This window comes from Maniola hyperantus, chromosome 21, assembly GCF_902806685.2.
Source record: "Maniola hyperantus chromosome 21, iAphHyp1.2, whole genome shotgun sequence".
In the NCBI taxonomy this organism is placed as follows: Eukaryota; Metazoa; Arthropoda; class Insecta; order Lepidoptera; family Nymphalidae; genus Maniola; species Maniola hyperantus.
Window position 1 is genome coordinate 5,291,954 of NC_048556.1, and position 22,981 is coordinate 5,314,934.

Here is a 22,981-nt window from a genome sequence, read left to right on the forward strand (position 1 = left end):
TCGCGTCGGATTGCGGTTCCATCGTGCGTGGAGTGTGAGGGAAACTAGTCCATCTGGATTTTTTAATGATAATTAAATCCCATGAGAACTCTTTGGAAAAGGACTCACACACTTTAGGACTCAGAAAACCGAGTCCTAAAGTGGCCTACCTATGTCCTTTTCCAGGATGCAAGCTATTTTTGTACCAAATTTCGTCAAAATCAGTTGAACGGATGGGCCGTGAAAAGATAGCTACATAGCACTCAGCTAGCAGACAGACACACTATCGCATTTATAATTTTACTATTAATCTCCTTTACGAAGGACATCACAGTTTGAAGCCGTTGAAGCTTTCTTTCTTATTAGTAGTAAGGCTTGTTCTCTTTGTCTATTAATTCGTTTACAATACTTACTTCCATTCGGAAGGATTCAAAGTAAATAACAACTTTGAACTCTTAATTTAATACATACCTACCTTCGTATCCATTAAAGAATCGCGTCGAACCACAGTCCGTTTTTATAGGTATGAGCAAACCGGTTGCGAGACAATTTATAACAATTTACCTCTATAAGTACAAAGCATTCGTTCTGCATCGTTCCTCGTTCTTTTCACACCAATCACATATTTTGTTTACGTTCATTCATTATTTGCTAATCAAGCATTGAGGTAAAAACGAGTTGGCGACCGCACGTTAGACAAGTAATTTATATAATTTCGGCAGTGTTTGCGAAAAGTTCACGTCTTCATGATTATGTATTTGTGGTTCGGTGAGTCTCGTTTGTTTTGTTCTAGCATTAGTTATTAGTTTTCCAAGGTAATGGGAACTTATATTACTTGTTATGCTTAGGTGGGTATAACAAAATCTACATAAAGTCGATCTTTGAAGCATTTTGGTTTAATGTCTAAGTTTTTCATATAGGTAAGACCGATTTTTTATGAAGCGATTTTATTCACGTAAAAAACTGTTTTCAATTCAATAAATAAGTACCTACCTAGTTAAGTACATAGGTATATTATGTATAATAAAATTTAAATTGTAAATATATTGGAAAAAGTAGCGTTTAAGTATATTTAGTTACCTACCTAACCTAGGTAACTGCGTTTTCCAAAAATTTCCATCAGATGCCAGACTACGGCACTATTCTTTCGTTGTTTTAATATGTAGGTACCTACTAGGTAAAAGTATCCAGTACTATAAAGATATGCTATAAAACAATCACAGAACGACTGTGACAGTTTTCTGAAAATAGATTCACCAGTTCCCAATGAAACTGTTCTTAGGAATATCCATACTAATATTATAAATGCGAAAGTGTGTCTGTCTGTCTGTTAGCCTTTCATGGCCCATCCGTTTAACCAATTTTGACGAAATTTGGTACAGCGATAGCTTGCATCCCGGGGCGACATAGGCTACTTTTTATCCCGGAAAATCAGTTCCCGCGGGATTTTTAAAAACCTAAATCCACGCGGACGAAGTCGCGGGCATCATCTAGTAGGGAAATATTTTCTCGCTTATACCTAACCTACCTAAATAACCGATACTTAGGTAGAATCAAATGCAAATTTTTATTTAGATAGGTACGAGTAGGTACCTTCTTAGAATTCTACAATCCCTATTTTTTAATCTGAGATTTACTTTGACTCGTCTTGGCGGGGGCACTGCCGTGCCCCCTGATAACGTGAGTGAATAATAAGCACTAGCAATAGTTTTGACCTTTGCAGTCCATATCGAAAAGGTGAGGATGTTTTAAATTACTTAATTGGTAGGTAGGTAGTACCTACATGAACCGGTCCGTGAAGTCAGAGAATATTTTGCTAAATGCATAATAATAATATTTAATAGCCTCATCTGGTGTCAGAAGTGGTGACTCATTTTTTGCGCAACGGATCAGCCTGGCTGTCCAGCGCGGAAAGCGGCCAGTATTCTAGGCACCATTCCACGCGGGCAAAGCTAGCTTTATATAATAGTAGTTATAAATTATAATAGTAGTGTTAGATAAGGCTAGCTTTAAGTTTTATTGTAATATGATTCCTGCGACTTCGTCCGCGTGGATTTACGTTTTTTAAAATCCCGCGGGAACTCTTTGATTTTTTGGGATTGTTGCCGTTGCTTGGTACCTACAATATGAATTCACTATGAACACTTCCTGAATCTTGATAACCCAGGCGGGCAGTAACCCTGCAGCATCAGGATTAAGGAGTTGAATCCAGAATTTTTTATGTGACCATGACGTAAAGTTTTTTTGTTGATTTAAAAAAAATATTTGCAAATTGGTCCAGAAACCTCGAAAAAATCGATGTAGAAAAATAACCACCTCCTTTTTGACAGTCGGTTAAAAACCGATGACTTTGAAATATTTACGGAACAATCTTTAAAATATCCCCTTTCTAACAAAAAAAGAATGAATGAAATCGGACGACGCGTTAATGAATTACAACTCAGTATACATTTTAACTTTCGTCCCCTATCCTACGGGAACCATGCTGAATTTCGGGATAAAAAGTATCCTATATTCTTCCTCATAGTATGACCTCAAATCGTACCAAGTTTCATTGGAATCCATTCAGTAGTTTCAGCGTGATGCGCGGCCGTGATACAGACAGACAGACAGACAGACAAAAATGAAAAAAATTACAGTTTTGGGTTCAGTATCGATTATAGAGTGCCCTCGAAAAAAAATTTTCAAAATATCTTCAATGTACAGAATTTGACCTGTTACAGTTTTATTATAAGTATTGAAAAATTTTCAAAATATCTTCAATGTACAGAATTTGACCTGTTACAGTTTTATTATAAGTATTGATTTTCAAAAAAAAAAAGTAGTATACTTATATACCTACATGTCTTAGAGATTATCGTAATGTATCTTAGAATAAATATTTTTTTTGCATTTTTTACTCTAGTAATGTGATAACTCCTTGCTTCTATAGATTGTTATACCCGGTATGATACCTACAACCCGTCGGAAATATCTGCACACCTCGCTGGAATGCGCTTCCCCTTGCGCTTCCCCGCATTCAATCCGAAACAACACAGTAGTGCATGACGTCATTAAGCCAGGTTCGCAGATAATATTTTGAACGGGTTGTAGTTGTATAAGATAGAAGTCCCGAGTTACTTACATTCGTAGGTAAATCCTTATTTTTTACAGCATCGTGTGGAAAATATCCAATCAAGTAAAAAACTTGTTACTTACTTATTTTTAAAAAAATTTAAGTGGTGTGGGCAGAAATATAATTCAATATGAAGCCTCAGGCCTGGGCAATACCCCTAATAGAGACGAATAAAAATTAATCTTAGTTTTGAATAACAGAAATGATCCCACTTTTTTTAAACCGACAAACTGGTTGTAACTTACCTGACAGGTAATTATTTCGATTAGGTATCCGCGCGCGAAATCGATCTGAAACCTATGATTCGTACCTACGTCCTATTTATACTGAATTAGCAGTTGCCCGCGACTTCGTCCGCGTAAAATTTCTGGTTTCTCATGAGATCGAAAATTTTCCCGCTGCAAAAGGCCTCACTTACCTACTTACTCAGTCTCACCTTAAGGCACGGAACCAGAATACCTAAATGCCAATTTTCATATCTCTAACATCAAAAACATAGGATTTTCATAACATAACTTTTCAACCCCCATTTCACCCCCTTAGGGGGAGAATTTAGTTAGACACTTTCTTATCTTATACCTACCCCCTAGACCTACCTACCTACCTACCTACGTTTCAAATTTCAAATAAAAATAACAATAGTTAAAACTTTTCTATAAAAACTTTCCCCCCCTATTTTACCACCCTTAAGGGGGAATTTCCCAAATTAAACAATACAGATTTTTATTATTTAAAGCTAATAAACCTAAATGTCCATTTTCACGTCTCTAACTTCAAAAACATAGGACTTCATACAACCTTCGACCCCCCCTTTCACACCCTTAGGGGGGCATTTTTTCAAAACTGTTTCTTAGCTGACACCTACGTCCTAGAGAGAACTTAGCGTCCAAATTTCAAGTTTGTAGGCTTCATAGTTCCTGAGATTTCGTGATTAGTCAGTCAGTCAATCAGTCAGTCAGTCAGTCAGTGAGTGAGTGAGTGGTATTTCGCTTTTATATATTTAGATTAGCGTGCTAAACATCCAGGCTGAATCTTTGTGTGATAAGTATGTCAGCCCTTCTTTCGCCTGATGAGGCAATTAGGCATGATGAAATTTTCTGACGAGGCAATCGCGTGGTGTCTTTCATGCTTACATGAAGGGTTAGCGTTCTTTCCTTTTGCATAAAATCAACCCATCCCCTACCCACTGTAGTGCTGAGCACGGATCTCGGTCGGTCTTCTACGCTGGCCAAGTGCATTGGCAATATTTTACACTCCTTTCAACTCTCAAATCTCAGGTATGCATGTTTCCTTACGATGTTTTCCTCCGCACATACCTACCTACTCTGAAAAGTTAGTTGTATTTATAACGCTAGATCGAAATTTTTTAAAATGTTTGATAGCGCCATTACGTCAACTAATTCAAGGGTAATTTAACAGATATAATAATCTTTCGTGAGATCTTTTTTCCCCCTTCCTACAATCTCCGTTGTAGTTAATTTATTAAAACCAGTCTCAAGCGTTGTATATACCTAAGTTTTTACTTATTACTGACTGTAGTTACGAATAACATCTTTAATTGCATGTGATAAACAGTATTTTTATTCTAGGTAGGTATAAGTTGAATAATATGAGCATTATACCTACGTCATTTTCTTCTCTTCTTTTTTCTAAGTAGTAGGTAGACGTATAAAACAAAATCACAACCCCCTATTTGCCTATGTTTTCTGAACTAATGATTTTTCAACGGGGGTTTCACCATCATTTTGAAAATATTACGACAGGTATAGTACGCGACTATAGTACCCGATGGTAGTCGGTAGGCTAATAATATTCAATATCATTCATGTAAATAATGAGAATGTTTTATTAATGCTAAATTTTCATCTATTGTTTTCAGCCGTCGTCGCCTTATGTATACAGAGCATCACAAATAATGTGGTACCTCAAGAGATATCGCGTCTCAACTTCTTCGACACGGACCTGCTTCGATATGCGGCGGAAGACAAGAGAGGCAACATCATGGTATCACCAGCCAGTATTAAATCCACTTTGGCGATGATTTTGGAATCAGCCAGTGGTAATACTGAAGCTGAAATCAGGAGTGCTTTGAGACTGTCACCTTATAAAGATGAACTGAGGGAGCAGTTGAATTTGTATCTCGCTTCACTTAATGTAAGTTATTACGACAGTTTCATGCTGCTAACTGTAATTTTGGCTGGTGGAAGCCTTCAGCCGTGGCTAGTTACAGCTCTACCCGCAAAGCGATTTAGCGTTCCGATAGTATGCCGAGTGGAAACTGATAAGATACATTTAGTTACTAACTGATATATTTAGTACAGCTCAAACAACTGGGTTTAGAAAATTAAGATTTTGCATGTGGGTATTCTCTATACTTCTACTACTAGTAAGAAAGTGTTTTCAGCACTGCCAGCAGGGTCTTTATAGAATCTACGCAAACGAAATTGCGGAAAAGAGCTAAACTTAATATATCACACTAGCACTCACCCGCGGGTTCATTTCCGTGGGAATTTCAAAAAGTGCAAAATTTGAGTTTTTTGCAAAGTTTTCGGCTGGGCGTTAATGAGCCAGTCATGTGTGAATAGGCATCTTCTAGGCAAGCGCGCTCCATCTTAGGCTGCATCATGACTTGCCACCAGGTCTGATTGCAGCCAAGCGCTAGTCTACATATTATAAAAAAAAGTGTATGAATTAAAACTTTTCTTTTAAAATTGTATGAGAAGATAATAATGTTAGTTCCAAATCCTTTCGCACGACTTATCCGTCTGACTTGCATGCTGTAGCCACCTAAAATTTGAATTATAAGTATGTCGGAGAACAGGAGGATGGCTGATAATTATTATTCATCTTTAGCCGACATCAGAAGGTAGTAATTAATAAGTAGGTACTTTAATCCATGTTCTTTACAAATAGTTCTCAGTAACGTATCGCACATGGAAACCATCAACGTAACACAACCAGATCACCCTAACCTAACCCTACCTATGGTCGCCTCCAACCACCCCTCACAGCGACCCCTCACCTCACTCTAAACTAGCTAACCTAAGCTAAACACTACATCGTGTGATTAGGGCGCAATTGCTATTGCAACCTCTCAATCAAGTCACGACCTACTCCGTTATCTAATCATCTCAAGGTAATCAATCACAACTTCATGAACGCTCTTAAAAGGATCATTGCATCGACTCTCTTACGATCTAAACCAGATCTTATAATTGACTTCTCATTACTAATTCAGAATATCGCAATAGCTCTACCTTCTCCACTCTGTGCACATCTGCATACAGAACACCATAGCATCGTGCGCCACACGCGCCACGACTACTATATCCACCCAAATAAGCGATCACAACAGAAACCAGGTAGAATGTAAGCTATTCGATCTCATGGGCAACTCATTGTCTAATCCATTTCAACATTACACGAGAGTCATCAATGATTCTTTATCAACCGGGTTATACGATTCTACAGCGGGTACCTACTATCAAAGTTAACTTCAAGTTACTATCACACTAAACTATCACTTCAAACTAATCATTATCTCAACTGCCGGTATATCTCCAATTACACTCTAAATCACTAGCGTCTGCAGAAATAACCTTAACGGATGTCCTTATAATAATCTATCCACTGAGCCAAACGTTAACTCACGAATTACTCTAATATTCACCAATAATTAGTACTCCATATTCGTCAAACAACTACGCGAACATTATTAATAGTGCTTTGCAGACAAAGTCACCGGATGGCACTAGATGTTACGATTTAACACAATGTACATTAGCATCGAACAATTACTGTTCTAACTATATCACAATCACCGAATTAAATATCACGATTAAGAAACTACCTACCTATCTCAAAGAATAATAATTAGCTAAGCTATAATCTGATACTTAATTAATTTAATGCGAGAGAAAATTGTGAACAACAACAAAATGCGTGCGTGTCAAAATCCAACTCTGACAACTAAAATAAAGATGGCTACCTTCCGTAGAGTAAAGCTCATACGTTTCTTTTCACGGAGTGTACATACAGTAAGAACTCTTTCAATATCGACCCTCCAATACGGCCATTCTGACATGCGACCGTCCTCGGGCGCTAGTATGTATCAAGCACAAACATTTTATAAACGTCAGAACATCCGCTCGTTCATCCTGACAATCAGCACAAGCACACAAACCACATATTCTAAAGCATGCATATCACAACCATTACAAATAAAACAAGCATGACACAACTAAAGCATAGCCCAACTTTATCCATAGTAGCAACTTCTAAAACACACTGCACCATTTGCCATAATAGACTCACCGCTCATAATTATGTCTCATGAAATCCGAACTCCAGCAGTACCCCGCTACTGATCCTATCACCTGTTCCAAACACCCACCACACTATACACCAAGCTAACTCCCCTCAGCTGAAACGGCCACGCCGCCGTCCATCCATTATCGGAACAGCCACCTCGCCGTTTATCATCTAAATGGCCACCTCGCCTTTTAGACAACTCCCTTTTTTTCAAAACAGCCACCTCGCCGTTTATCATCTAAATGGCCACCTCGCCTTTTAGATAACCCCCTTTTTTTTCAAAACAGCCACCTCGCCGTTTATCATCTAAATGGCCACCTCGCCGTTTAGACAACCCATTTTTATAAATCAAATATTCTTTAACGTCGCAATAGCACTTTTCCAAAAGCAATTCACTAAGCTCTTCCTTATACACATCCAAACTCATCCTTTTGAGGTCAATCGGCAGCTTATTGTTCATTTTTTTTTTACAGCCATAGCGCAAACGCTTTTCATGCATGTACCACTGTGACATTCTGAAATGCATAGCTCGTGCGTGCATCCAACCGACCCACTCATCTTTACCTCATAATCTCGTTGGAAATATTTTTGACATCTCCTAATAAATACGCCCATATCCTCTATGCTCATACATCACAGTGGAAAGACCCCCAACGCATACACAAATTCGTCCAATTCAGCACACACACCTAATGTGCACCCTCAAATTAGAGTTCCTGTCGCAAATTATTCCCAAAAACTTTAACTCATCAACCCTCTCCATCGTCGCATGATCATGAACTGCATCATTTTAGTTTTATTTAAGCGCATTTCCAAGTCATTATTACTAATTCAATTAATTATCCTCCAAAGCGCCGTTCAATTCCCATTCCTACATTCCTTCAACATTATTCTATCATCTGCAAACAATACACAACGAACAGTGGTCGCTATCGTAATGTCACCAATACAAGTTACAAAAAAAAAACAAATATTCCGGCGAATTTAAAAACCTCCTCCGTTTTTGAAGTCAGTTCAAACGGAAGGATTCTAATACACCACACATACCATACAGTCTGAGGTACCCCCCGCTTATCACATTCCAGTGGAGATCCGTACACCCTTTGGTATTATTTTTCATTCTAGCAATCCCAGCGCACATTTTCGGTCCATTCAAATACGACTCTATCCATTCATAAGCTCTTCTTTCAACACCATATCCATCTAATTTATCCAATAATATTTTATCATTCACAAAGTCAAAAGCCTTAGTCACATCCTGAAAAATAATAGCAATAGGTACCCTGTCATTCAGGCTATCATTATCTATTCCACTTAAACAGAAACAATCCTCAACAGTGGAGCTGTCATTGCAAAAACCAAATCGTTCATCCACGAGCACACCATTGGCATCGAATTTTTTTTTTGAGACGTTTCACCATTACCTTTCCAATCATTCCCGCTAATATTGGCACCAATGTTATAGTACGGTGCCACATCAATCGCCTTTTTTTTGAACACGGGCTACAGGAATGGTAACTATAGAAATGTTTAAGTTGCCTAGCAACCCCTAAAACCCCTCATTCAAACGACTGATTAACTATGTCTGCAAATACACTGCATAGGCGAATAGCGCACTCCTCTACAGAGCCAGTCCTCATCTCATCTTAGCCCAGCTTCAGTGTCACTCGGTGACTCTATTATACCAAAAATCCCTTCAGTCAACCATACCGTTTTATTATTACAATTATCCATTTTCACCTTCTTAAAGGGTAAACACAGCACATAGAAAAGTTATACAACATCATGAAAGGAATCAAATGCCTCGCCGACGCTTTCCGAATATTCGAAAATGTAAGGGACAAGATAAATTTCATGAATAAAATTATTTCGTATTATCCCCGTTGTAGTCCCTCCCATATTAAGACCATGCAGACCTATATCGCACTTTTTTTTCAACCCTTACTGCCAATGCCCAAGTAGCATCATGATCTGAGAGTGTCTAGATAGTCAATCTCAGCAGCTGAAAACATCAGATCACTAGCTATTAAATTAGATGACAACCGTGCTGGGACATCACACTCCCAATGCTATAACCATTTAGTAAGGAAACCAAGTAGTTTGGAACCCTCGTAGCCTTAGCTCCAAGCTTACGCAATTCACCATCACCACCATACCACATAACTCCAACAACTGACAGTCAAAATTGTAAATTAACTAAACTTAACTATTTTGAATAAATGATTCGAGTTTTGAGTTTAACTCCATTAAATCACGGCCACTTTCACCACTCCTTAGCGCATCTCTACACAAAATAATCCTTCTTTCTTTCTCTTTTTATTCAAAACACACAAAAGTAAATCAAGCTTTTCAAGAAAGACCACGTGTGGGTATTAAAATTGAAAACATGTCTTGCACAAATAAATAAAAAAAAAAAAAAATGTTGTAACTTTTTTTTTTTTTTAAACAAAGCTAGTGTTGCAATGATTTTCGAAAATGTGGGCATAAATCGTGTATCCCACTTCTGATGTCGGAGAACAGGAGGATGGCTGATAATTATTATTCATCTTTAGCCGACATCAGAAGGTAGTAATTAATAAGTAGGTACTTTAATCCATGTTCTTTACAAATAGTTCTCAGTAACGTATCGCACATGGAAACCATCAACGTAACACAACCAGATCACCCTAACCTAACCCTACCTATGGTCGCCTCCAACCACCCCTCACAGCGACCCCTCACCTCACTCTAAACTAGCTAACCTAAGCTAAACACTACATCGTGTGATTAGGGCGCAATTGCTATTGCAACCTCTCAATCAAGTCACGACCTACTCCGTTATCTAATCATCTCAAGGTAATCAATCACAACTTCATGAACGCTCTTAAAAGGATCATTGCATCGACTCTCTTACGATCTAAACCAGATCTTATAATTGACTTCTCATTACTAATTCAGAATATCGCAATAGCTCTACCTTCTCCACTCTGTGCACATCTGCATACAGAACACCATAGCATCGTGCGCCACACGCGCCACGACTACTATATCCACCCAAATAAGCGATCACAACAGAAACCAGGTAGAATGTAAGCTATTCGATCTCATGGGCAACTCATTGTCTAATCCATTTCAACATTACACGAGAGTCATCAATGATTCTTTATCAACCGGGTTATACGATTCTACAGCGGGTACCTACTATCAAAGTTAACTTCAAGTTACTATCACACTAAACTATCACTTCAAACTAATCATTATCTCAACTGCCGGTATATCTCCAATTACACTCTAAATCACTAGCGTCTGCAGAAATAACCTTAACGGATGTCCTTATAATAATCTATCCACTGAGCCAAACGTTAACTCACGAATTACTCTAATATTCACCAATAATTAGTACTCCATATTCGTCAAACAACTACGCGAACATTATTAATAGTGCTTTGCAGACAAAGTCACCGGATGGCACTAGATGTTACGATTTAACACAATGTACATTAGCATCGAACAATTACTGTTCTAACTATATCACAATCACCGAATTAAATATCACGATTAAGAAACTACCTACCTATCTCAAAGAATAATAATTAGCTAAGCTATAATCTGATACTTAATTAATTTAATGCGAGAGAAAATTGTGAACAACAACAAAATGCGTGCGTGTCAAAATCCAACTCTGACAACTAAAATAAAGATGGCTACCTTCCGTAGAGTAAAGCTCATACGTTTCTTTTCACGGAGTGTACATACAGTAAGAACTCTTTCAATATCGACCCTCCAATAAGTATAATAACTTGGCATCTAGGATTTGAATAATGTATTTTTTTTGTATGATTCTATCGATGGTTCAATAAAGTAAAAAATCGTCTTCAAGAAAAGTGCAGATGTAAGTATTTAAGAAAAACACTTTTTTCTTTCAGACAAATTCACCCGGAGTCAAGTTACAGAACTCGAATTCAGTATTTGTCTCTAAAAGACTAAAGCTAAGGAAGGAGTTTGAGCAAATAATTCGAAACGTTTACTTCGCGGACGTGTGCCCAGTGGACTTTACCGACAGTTTGGCAGCTGCTGACACTGTCAACAAGTGGGTCAACCAACATACCAAAGGACTTATACCAAGCATTGTCGAATCTAGTAAGTGTCCTTTACTTTTACAGTACTTATGTAAAAACACACACAACCCATGGGCACATTTTGTGTATGAAGCTGGGATTTACCTACCAACAAGTATGAAACTTACTTCGAATGTATGTAGGTCTACTACTTACCTACTTCATTTTATATTATAGTTAGTTGAATTGAAGTGCAAAACTAAAACTTTTAGCAATTTTTCCGTGCCCAAACCCAAATGATTTTATATTTTTAGCAGTGTTTAAAGACAAACACGTAATATAAAGTGAACCTTTTTTTTTCGATTTGAAGTGAGCTGCCTACCTTCCTACCTACTTACTATCAAATATAATACTACTCACTTAAACTTTTACTGGACCCAGGCTGAGACCCAGTTATCATAATTTTTGAGGGTTATGCAAAAATGCCCATGGTTCTTTTTAACCGACTTCAAAAAAAGGAGGAGGTTCTCAATTCGTCGGAATCTTATGTATGTTCCCCGATTACTCGAAGACGCCTGGACCGATTTTGAAAATTTTTTTTTTGTTTGAAAGGGTATACTTCAAAGTTGGTCCCATTTAAATTTGGTGAAGATCTGATGAACATCTTCGAAGATAGATACTGGAACTCCTCAACGGATAAGAGTAAATTGCTCGCGATCAGTGTATAAGCTTAGTAAACAGTAGATTTTTAACCAGTCATAGCATAACTCCATGGGGCCACTAAAAATTGTGAAATAAAACATTTTTACAAAAAAAATAAAAACCGACTTCGATACACAAACACTAAAAATTGAAAAATAATTTAATTTATTACCGAATATCTTATGTATACAAGAGTTAATATAGTTCCATAATAATATTTTTTGGGGTCGGTGCCAATGAGGTGCCATTGTGGAGTCTCATAAAAATATGAAGTCTAGACGATTCGCGCAGCTAAAGCTAATTGGCACCGGCACCAAAAAGTATTATTATGGAACTATATTAACTCTTGTATACATAAGATATTCGGTAATAAATTAAATTATTTTTCAATTTTTAGTGTTTGTGTATCGAAGTCGGTTTTTATTTTTTTTGTAAAAATTTTTACATTAATATTAATTGAGAAAGAATCCAAAAGTAATGATCTAAAAGTCTGCTTTTAGATCATTATACAGTTTAAGAAGCTCAAATCAACAACAAACTTAAGCCATAATACATAATATTATAATTGGAAAACTGGAATAAGTACGCATATTATTTACCTACTTAGAGTCATACATAACTTACAACTATTCACTTGGTAATACCGGACTGTAGTTTAATTGATAAATTATTCAAAGAAATATGGACCTATGTAAATCTTGTCGAGTTAAAACATTAGTTGTTAACAGCTTATTATACATATGCATGACAAGTTTCGTCTAATTTTTATTTTTATCAGTTTTTATCTACATAATTATAAAGCTACTGCAGAATTTTGAAAATTAATCGGATTTATTTTATTTTTTCAGCGGACATCAACCCCATTTCGGATGCTCTGATCTCAAACGCTTTATACTTCAAAGGTCATTGGAGGCATGCTTTTAACCCTAAGTACACGAGACCTGGTTGCTTCCATGTCGACAATGCATGTGAAAATGCAGTCATGATGGAATTGCATGAGGATATGAACTACGCTTTTGTGGATAACCTGAGAGCACATGCTATTGAATTACCGTATGAGGTTCGTATATTTTAAAAATACTTATTTTTGAATGATATATACCTACACTAGGTATTCTATTTTTAATTTTTTCATGAGTCACTGAGTTCACTATACCTATAGTAGTATCTATTCTGTATTCTTCTTCCCTAAATTCCTGGGTCTTGTTAAAAATTCTTAATTTATAATTTCAGGGTGGACGTTACTCCATGGTTCTGCTAGTTCCACTGGACAGAGGAAACTTGAACACCTTGATCCGAGATCTGCCTTACATGAGTCTCCCACAAATATCTGAACTAATGGAATCCACCAACGTTCGCCTCTTCATGCCTAAATTCACTGTTGACTACAGCGACAGTGTGGTCGGACCTTTGCGCAATGTAAGTTATCCATGTTCTTTTCTCTTTTTTTTGCATTTTATTCTCTTTGCTTCTAATTTCTTCAATGAGTGTCCTATCTGTAATGAGCTGAAACTTGGACACTAAAAGTTGGCCTCGTCTACAAATTAAAAGCATCAGTGCTCTAAGTATGGAGCAAGTTAACATAACTTGCTCCATACTATAGGTAGGTAGGTAGGTATATCTTTCGCAAGAATAAAATCCAGATCAAGCAAATTTGCAGAAGAACGAGATGGTACATATAAAATTCTGGAGTGAAGACCACGTACCCGGCAGGAAATATTGTACATCGACCTTTGGAAAGAGATAGCGGTTTTGTAGAGAGTTATCTCTGTCGTTGAGACCGACAAAACGTCACATAGGTATGAGTGACAAAGACAACGCAGTACGAAGCCGAAATCCAAACTTCTAATGTAACCCATCCAGTGAACAACAAGGTCAACATTGCAAGCAGCACAATCAAAATGTTGCAACTAGGCCACATTTAGGTTAGAAAACTAGAAAGGTAGGTTACTAGAAATAACATTGCAAGTTTTTTCTCATCACAGATGGGAATCAGCACATTATTCACGAAGAACGCCACGCTTCCTGGCATGTTCGAGAGTGGAGCTCCCCAAGTGAACGACATTCTCCACAAAGTGTACATGTCCGTGGATGAAACGGGCACGGTCGCAGCTGCAGCGACCTCCGCTATGGTCATACCTCTCATAGAAGACGGAGTTCAACTTAAAGTGGACAGGCCTTTTCTGTTCTTTATCAGAGATAACGAGTTAGGGGTGATATTGTTTGAGGGAAAGATTGAAGAGCCCTTGGTAATTGTCGAGGATAAGGTTTTGCCTGGTAAGTTCAATTTTAAATATGCGATTTTAGCGTTTAAACTACCGTGAGTGATTTCCATTATAAATACTATCTGTCCCGGCTTACTCACGTGTGTAGTCGACGTTAGCCCGACTAGTTTCGAACCCATCCGGGGTCCTTTTTCAAGGGAGTCCGCCGCGGTTTTGACTGCGGGACGCACGTGCCGGATGGGTTCGAAACTAGTCGGGCTAACGTCGACTACACACGTGAGTAAGCCGGGACAGATAGTATTTAAATATGCGATTTTATTATTAGGATATAAAATTTTTTTACAAAAAAAATAAAAACCGACTTCGATACACAAACACTAAAAATTGAAAAATAATTTAATTTATTACCGAATATCTTATGTATACAAGAGTTAATATAGTTCCATAATAATACTTTTTGGTGCCGGTGCCAATTAGCTTTAGCTGCGCGAATCGTCTAGACTTCATATTTTTATGAGACTCCACAATGGCACCTCATTGGCACCGACCCCAAAAAATATTATTATGGAACTATATTAACTCTTGTATACATAAGATATTCGGTAATAAATTAAATTATTTTTCAATTTTTAGTGTTTGTGTATCGAAGTCGGTTTTTATTTTTTTTGTAAAAAATTTTTATTTCACAATTTTTAGTGGCCCCATGGAATTATGCTATGACTGGTTAAAAATCTACTGTTTACTAAGCTTATACACTGATCGCGAGCAATTTACTCTTATCCGTTGAGGAGTTCCAGTATCTATCTTCGAAGATGTTCATCAGATCTTCACCAAATTTAAATGGGGCCAACTTTGAAGTATACCCTTTCAAACAAAAAAAATATTTCAAAATCGGTCCAGGCGTCTTCGAGTAATCGGGGAACATACATAAAAAAAAAAAAAAAAAAAAAAAAAAAAAAAAAAAAAAAAAAAAAAAAAAAAAAAGATTCCGACGAATTGAGAACCTCCTCCTTTTTTTGAAGTCGGTTAAAAATAAGAGTATAATTCATAAAATAATGCTGTAAGAGTATAAATTGTGATACAGCTTACTTATAAATTATAATGAAACTTAAGAGATACTAACTACTAAGGTACGGTGTAGAAGATTAACCTACTTAATTTAAAAAAAAACCGGCCAAGTGCGAGTCAGGCTCGCGCAATGAGGGTTCCGTACTACAGTCGTATTTTTCGACATTTTGCACGATAATTCAAAAACTATGATGCATTAAAATAAATAAAAATCTGTTTTAGAATGTACAGGTGAAGACCTTTCATATGATACCCCACTTGATATAGTCACTCACTTCTAAAATTGAAAATACTAATTATTAGTTCATGACCACAATTTAATTTTTTTTGTGTGATCTGACCCTAAATTCACGGTTTTCAGATTTTTCCCCAAATGTCAGCTATAAGATCTACCTACCTGCCAAATTTCATGATTCTAGGTCAACGGGAAGGTTTCTTGACAGACAGACGGACAGACAAACAGACAGACAGACAACAAAGTGATCCTATAAGGGTTCCGATTTTCCTTTTGAGGTACGGAACCCTAAAAATCACTAGAGGCAGGTTTTCCAAGATACGTCCGCTGACTTATTAGATTTCTTAAGAAATCGTGCATTGCTAACCGACTTCAAAAAAGGAGGAGGTTCTCAATTCGTCGGAATCTTTCTTATTTTTGTTGCATCTGGACATGCGACACGACATATGGCACAATGTCAGGTGACCAAAGCGCAACCTATCAATTCAGGATGATGGGGAAACGACACGATAATCCTGTTTCAAAATTGTATGGTTTTTTTTCAGATCCACCAAGAAAGTTCAGCCAACCGATAAGGCCTCAACCTCAGCGGTATTGGTATAGCTCCTAATAATCGCTGTATTTGTTGAAGAGATGAACAATGGGGCCGATTCTCACACACAATCTCTAAACTAAACTAAATTAATAGGTCTAAATCTAATGCTATCCTTTACCGCAAGCAACATTATGAAAGGGATAGCAATAGATTTAGACGTGCCATTTTAGTTTCGTTTAGAGATTGTGTACAACGGAATTACCCACAGTGGCTAATTCTGTTGTACACAATCTCTAAACTAAACTAAAATGGCACGTCTAAATCTATTGCTATCCCTTTCATAATGTTGCTTGCGGAAAAGGACAGCACTACATTTAGACCTGTTAATTTAGTTTAGTTTAGAAATTTGTGTACCAGAGAATTGGCCCCATTATCTATTTATAAACTGAAGGATGAAAACCATTTTTTGTAGATTGTTTTTATCATTATTTTGTGAATCTTGTACCTACTTATTACGAGTTACCAGAAATATTTTTAGATTATAAAATGTGAACTGCCATTGAGAATTTTTCTTTTGTTCCGTTAAATATTTTTTGCGCTTTTTGAAAAGCTTGCCAAACAGGTAAGCACGCAAATCTGGACAAGTTCTTGATTGGTTTATTTATAAAGTAGCATTCTTACGTGAAATAAAGGTTTTGTTAGTTAGATTGTATTTTTTTTTAATTTAATTTTAAGAAGCTATAAGAAGATACGAAAAGATATTGGTACTGATTCTAAGCACAACTAAATTTTAGAGTATTCGCATCCTCCTCTAACTAATGTCATATGAAAAGGACAGACATAGTTTGACAGTTTTAAATTTAATTTACAGCTGTCAAACCACGTGACTTCAGCTGCCAGTCGCGAGCCTATTTGTCCTTTTTTAGCAATATTAAAAAGAAAAAGATGCAGATATTCTTAGGCAACAGAATCGGCGCCAGGTATATCGTCTAGTTATCTAGATATATAATACTGACTTTCCACGGTGCGCGATTCTGCGGATTTATCACGCACGACCGACGACCACCACGGACAGCCACAGCCACGCATCGCGCACAAGGCTCGGACGACGACGACGCGATGACGTGTCTGCGCTACCACGGACGATGCTCTTCCCATGGTGCATCGGTGCGGGCTGGTCTGGTCCGTGCCCGTCCGCAATATCACGCAATGTGCGAAGCTATAGTATAATAGAGGAGAAACTGACTGGTTAACAACGTACAGTTGCTGGGATCTGCAAAACTCTGCGATTTTTAGGGTTCCGTGCCTCAAAAGGAAAATGGACTCTTATAACACCACTTTGTTGTCTGGCCGTCTGTCTGTCTGTCCGTCTGTCCGTCGTGTCTGTCAAGAAAACCTATAGGGTACTGGTACGGGTTGACCTAGAATCATGAAATTTGGTGTCTTATAGCACAAGTAAAGGGATAAATCCGGTGCGAGGTCACCACTACAGCATTTTAGGACCTTAACGTCTATCGGTTTATCGAATTATGTGACCTGTGCCACTTCAGCTTCGCAACCTGTTGAGCTATGTCGGTTATTCTAGTTCTCCTACGGATCCCTTCATTTCTGATTAGAGAAACTTCAAGCAAATCGGCTCCATCGCCCGCTGAGTGTCTTACCTACCTCAGTCCCAAATATGGCAAAACAAAACATTTAGCATACATGACATACTTTATTCCGGCGCTTCTTCTTCTTGAGGTCTTTTGACTTTACTACTCAAGTATTAGAGGCGCCGGTACCGGGATAACACCTAACTAGGTCTAACTGGTAATGTGTGGCACAGCTTTAAAAAATAAACGTTTTTCTTTCTTTCTTTCTAGCATATCTACTTTCAAGTTTGATAAAAGCTTACAATAATAAAATACGTATCTGGTCTTGTTTATCAGAAACAGCTTTTACCATACCACTTTCACGTTTCAGTAACCTCGTTATAATACAGGACTTTAGCATGTCAGATATTAGTCGATCAAGCGAAAGAAGAAGGTAAAATAATCCGTAAAAGTGGTTGTGGGTTACTTGGAGGGTGTCCAAGATTTCCAAATATATTTATTTAGGACATTGAATAATTTTTTTTCGTAAAGATTTTATCTGATGATAAGTAATTTATGTATAAGCTTAAAACAGCCAGATCTCGTTCTAAATGCACATAACTTTACCGTCATTAGATCGTGATATGCCCGTTTTCTAAGTTCATGGTTATTATAATGCATAAGAAATGACTTTCACGCGCCATTTTAACTTTGAACAAGTGTCAAATTTCATGTCAAAAGTCCGATTTTAGTTCTTCTTTATTTTTTTATTTTCTTGTTTGGTGGCTTTTTGTTGTGCCAGACAATTCGCCAATGTCAAGTAGCTTGAAGGTGAACCGTACTTTTGACGTGACCCATACACGATTCAAACGGCGCGTGAAAAGTCATTTTGTATGGACTATACCAAAGCTATTAAATTAGTATTCCGTGGTATCACCCAGTTTTTATAAGTACCTAATCTGAATAAAATTATCATTTCATTTCCTTCAAATGAAGAGTGAATAGGCACATTTTAGCTATGTTTTTGCGCTCCACCATAGGCTGCATCATCACCTACTTTTGGTATGATTAAAGTCAAGGGCATGCCTATACCTTTAGTTAAAAAAATTATCATCTAATTCTTTTAAATATGAATACGGGTACCAAACGAGCAGGTAGGAGGTAACATTATATTAAGTATTATCTGCACCAAATAGGTATGGCACCTATTTACAGATTTATTGTGTGTACCAGCTTTTATGTCCCGATTATTTTTTTGGCCTAATGGTTACCCTAATTGTAAGGAGAAATCATCGGAGGGTTTATTGGAAACAAGTTATCGAGGATTTAATTTAACCTTTTCACTTTTCCACTATCTCTTTACTAATAAGATCTAAACATGATCTAAAACGAGCTTTAAAGGTAGTTTAAAGGAGTTGGAAGTTGATATCTTCTAAATATATAAGTAAAAGGAAAACGCACTGCTCAAACTGCTGGACGGATCAGGCTGAGCATGCAGATAGTTATTGTGACGTAGGCATCTTCTAAAAAAGGATTTTTGTGGAGTAGTTTAGTTCAAATTTGTGTAGTCCACGCGGACGAAGTCGCGAGCATAAGCTAGTACAGTATAATGTTGGGAACGGATATCAATTAAAGATGCTAATTTGGAATGCAATGTCGTTGATTGCTTCAAATAATTGTTTGGTTGCTTAAAACTACTGTACCTACTTAGGTATTTATCCAGTAGCAGGGGTAAGTATTATAATAATATGGATGCTCAGCTAGTTCCCTACGTTTAATTCACAGGGCAGTGGTTAAGATATTAGTCAAATATTTGAGGGGTCGGGTACCTCTCATAACTTTTCGGAACTCTGTGCGTTTTAAGCAATTAAATATCACTTGCTTTAACGTTGAAGGAAAATATCGTGAAGAAAGTTGCATGCCTCATAGTTCATTATGTTCTCAAGGATGTGTGAACTCTGTTAATCCGCACTCGGCCAGCGCGGTGGATCAAACGTCAAAACGCGCACTTATTATGCGATATACCTGCTATGAAATGTGACGTCACATCATAATGACGTGACTTTATTAGTTTAATCGATAATTAAATAGTTGTTACACTTAAAACTAACAAAGGACGTGGAATTTACGTATTTTGGAAGACCCTCTATTTAATAATCACTGAGAAATAATTTATTTTTGATGTAGTCAAATACCCAATTCTGAGAGTAAAGAAGACTCGTGCTCAATAGTGGGCCGGTGATAGGTTGTTGCTGTTGATGATGATGATGATGAATTCACTGAAATGCATTAGCGATGCGGCACATAGAACGTTCGTACCGTGAACTGCTAACAATGAAACCATGTTGCAAGTTAAATAGCCGCGTACCCACCTAGCGCACAGGCTCGCGCGGTGCCTCGGTGTGATCGCGAGCGATGACTCCCGAGGCAGCCTCAGTAGTTTTGTTCAATTTACACGAGGCCGCCTCGCGAGGCAGGCTGAGCCATCATAAGTCCGCGAGTATTCGAAATGGACAGTCGTGTATTTTCAGCTGCAGCTATTTTTTTTTCAGTTCGTTGACAGACATATTAATTTGAGCAGATATTTGCCGCCAACTGTCTTCCCGCTGATTTTTGTTTAAATATTTTGGATCTTTGGGGTCCCCAAGCGCTTTGAACTTGCTGTACAGTTGTATTAAACGAATGGACTCCTCCTGACTGCCCATGATATCAATATTATAGATAGAGACAAACACGGATAGACAAAACTTGAAGTAGCTTTGCGCGCGAGCCAAAACATAACCGTTCCCACCTGTCACACAGCGCTCACTGAGGCACCTTTGAGCGCATCAAGTTTACCGACAACAGATGGCTCGGGCTCGGGGCCGAGCCGTGCTCAGCCGAGCAAACGCGCGCCCGAGGCAGGCCGAGGCACGTCCACACCAGCCGAGGCATTTGGCTCGCGAGGCTGCCGCGCGAGCCTGTGCGCTAGGTGGGTACGCGGCTATTGGTATAAAACCAAACTTTGTAAGTCCCAAGCCTGGAAAAGCGCAATGCTTAGTACGACGTGTTTCTCAAAGAACCGTTTTCGGGTTGTTATTCTAAGGTTTTACGATGTTGAAAAATTCTGATAGCAGAATCGACGAAGCTTACATAGACCTGCAAAAAAGGCGAATAATACCGAGTGGAGCTGCTTCCAAGTAAGTAAGACCATGCTTAGTAACTAGAATAGAATAGAAAACCTTTTTATCTAAATATATAAAAGGAAAAGGTGACTGACCGACTGACTGACTGACTGATCTATCAACGCACAGCTCAAACTACTGGACGGATCGGAGTGAAATTTAGCCTATATCACTCTCCATGTTTTTGAATATACCTGAAATCCTTTTATATATTTAGAAAAGGTGACTGACTGACTGACTGACTGACAAATCTATCAATGTACAGCTTGGGCATGCAGATAGCTATTATGACGTAGGCATCCGCTAAGAAAGGATTTTTGTAAATAAAATTAAACACCTAAGGGGGTTAGATAGGGATTTGAAATTTTTGTAGTCCACGCGGACGAAGTCGCGAGCATAAGCTAGTTATTCAAATTAATTTTAACAAAGTGTTTTTATTCGTCAAGTGACTCGAGCACCCTGGTTCGGAATGCCCGAGGCGTAGTAAAGGGCTGGATTGTTACGATAATGATGTTGACTGAACCGATTTTGATGTAGACGTTTAAAAACTCATAAAAACACGGAGTCTTGTAGTTTTGGTACGGTATCTAATTACAAGATCAACGATACATTATTTAAGTATAACACTAGTAAGCATGACGAGCTATGACAAGAGATAAAGGTAAGTAGGTAAATTGTTGGACAAAATGAGAGATAAATACCCTAAATAGATTTTTAGGTTTTTTATATATCTAATTAAAAACATATAGGTACTTATTGTAAGTGGGTAGTATCTAACTAGTAGCCACCCAGAACCATTATTTCAATTTGCCGATTCCATGTGATTTCTATTTTCTTCTGCATTTCTTTCGATTTCTGGCGTTCAATATCGTAACTTATCCACAGAGCTAAGAACTAAAAGAATCGGTATAGGTAGAAAAAAATATTACAATATTTTTTTCCTTTTTTCGACCTAGCGCCTTGCCAACTAGGTGGGGTCCTATTTTCAGTTCCCTTTGCCTGGTCTTAAGCACCCAATTTGTTACTGCCAGTCTGTTTGTTCGGGGTAATCTTTTGAGAGTTTTGTATATACTTACTGAAACTTAAATGGATTATGGATATGACAATGACTTCTGCAAGTTTTGTTGCTAGTGGACGCTTATACTTGAACTTATTAGATTCATAGTCCTCTCCTTATAATAATCCATGTCATGTTCTGATTGACTCCTGCTCCATCAACAAAGTTATGATTAATCTAAGCTCAGCAGCTTATTCATGCTATTCTCAGCTGTCACCCAGTTTCCTCAAGTCATTTCTATACGAGCTATAGATTAATCAAACGTAACTGTTAAGTGTACATATAAAGTGGTGAGGGCCTGCTTCCGCGCACGTCATTCACGACCGAACGAAGCGCGCGCGCGGTCCTCCCGCGCTTTTTGACAATCACAACTGTTTTTAATCTGTGTAACTTTTTCTTACTAAGTGAACGCATTGAACGTAAGTATTTCAGCCATCTGTACTAAGTAGGTCAAGTTTACTTTTTAAATACAGCGCGCCTCCTTTCAGATGAAAGTTTGTGCAATATTTTGTAATAACTACGCTATTGCTTGCGACTTCGTCCGCGTGGTATTTTAGTAGGTATGTTTTGAATACTAGGTGATGCCGGGAACTTTGTTCACGTGGGATTTTTGAAAATCTCTCAGGAATATTTTGATTTTCCGAGATAAAAAGTAGCCTTAGTATGGGTTAAAGTTATCTCCATTCCAAATTTCAGCCAAATCGGCTCAGTCGTGTGGCGGGAAGGAGTACTTAACAAACGTTAACACTCTTAAATTTTATGGTATTATTAAGAAGTAAGATTCTATTCCGTGGGATTAATTTTTTTTGCGGAAAAGCCGCATTTAAATATCCATTTGCAAAAAAAGTACTAGGTAATAAATAATAAATCTTGATGCCAAACCATGATCAGAATGCCTACTGCAACTGTTTAAATTAACGTAGTTTAGTTAACATTTAACATGAATATGGAAGATAACACGTGATTTTACATCTGTATAAAA

At 37.6% G+C, this 22,981-nt stretch overlaps 1 protein-coding gene across 1 annotated transcript in view; it reads left to right on the plus strand.

The window, feature by feature from the left end:
* Positions 1–538: 538 nt before the first annotated feature.
* Positions 539–22,981, plus strand: part of LOC117992599 (uncharacterized) — a 37,178-nt gene continuing 14,735 nt past the window's right edge. Inside the window, exons 1-5 of the mRNA XM_069505985.1 lie at positions 539–747; positions 4,974–5,248; positions 11,311–11,524; positions 12,993–13,204; positions 13,378–13,563. Of these exons, the coding sequence (XP_069362086.1) occupies positions 726–747; positions 4,974–5,248; positions 11,311–11,524; positions 12,993–13,204; positions 13,378–13,563 (909 nt within the window). The 5' untranslated portion in view covers positions 539–725. The remainder of the gene's footprint in view (positions 748–4,973; positions 5,249–11,310; positions 11,525–12,992; positions 13,205–13,377; positions 13,564–22,981) is intronic.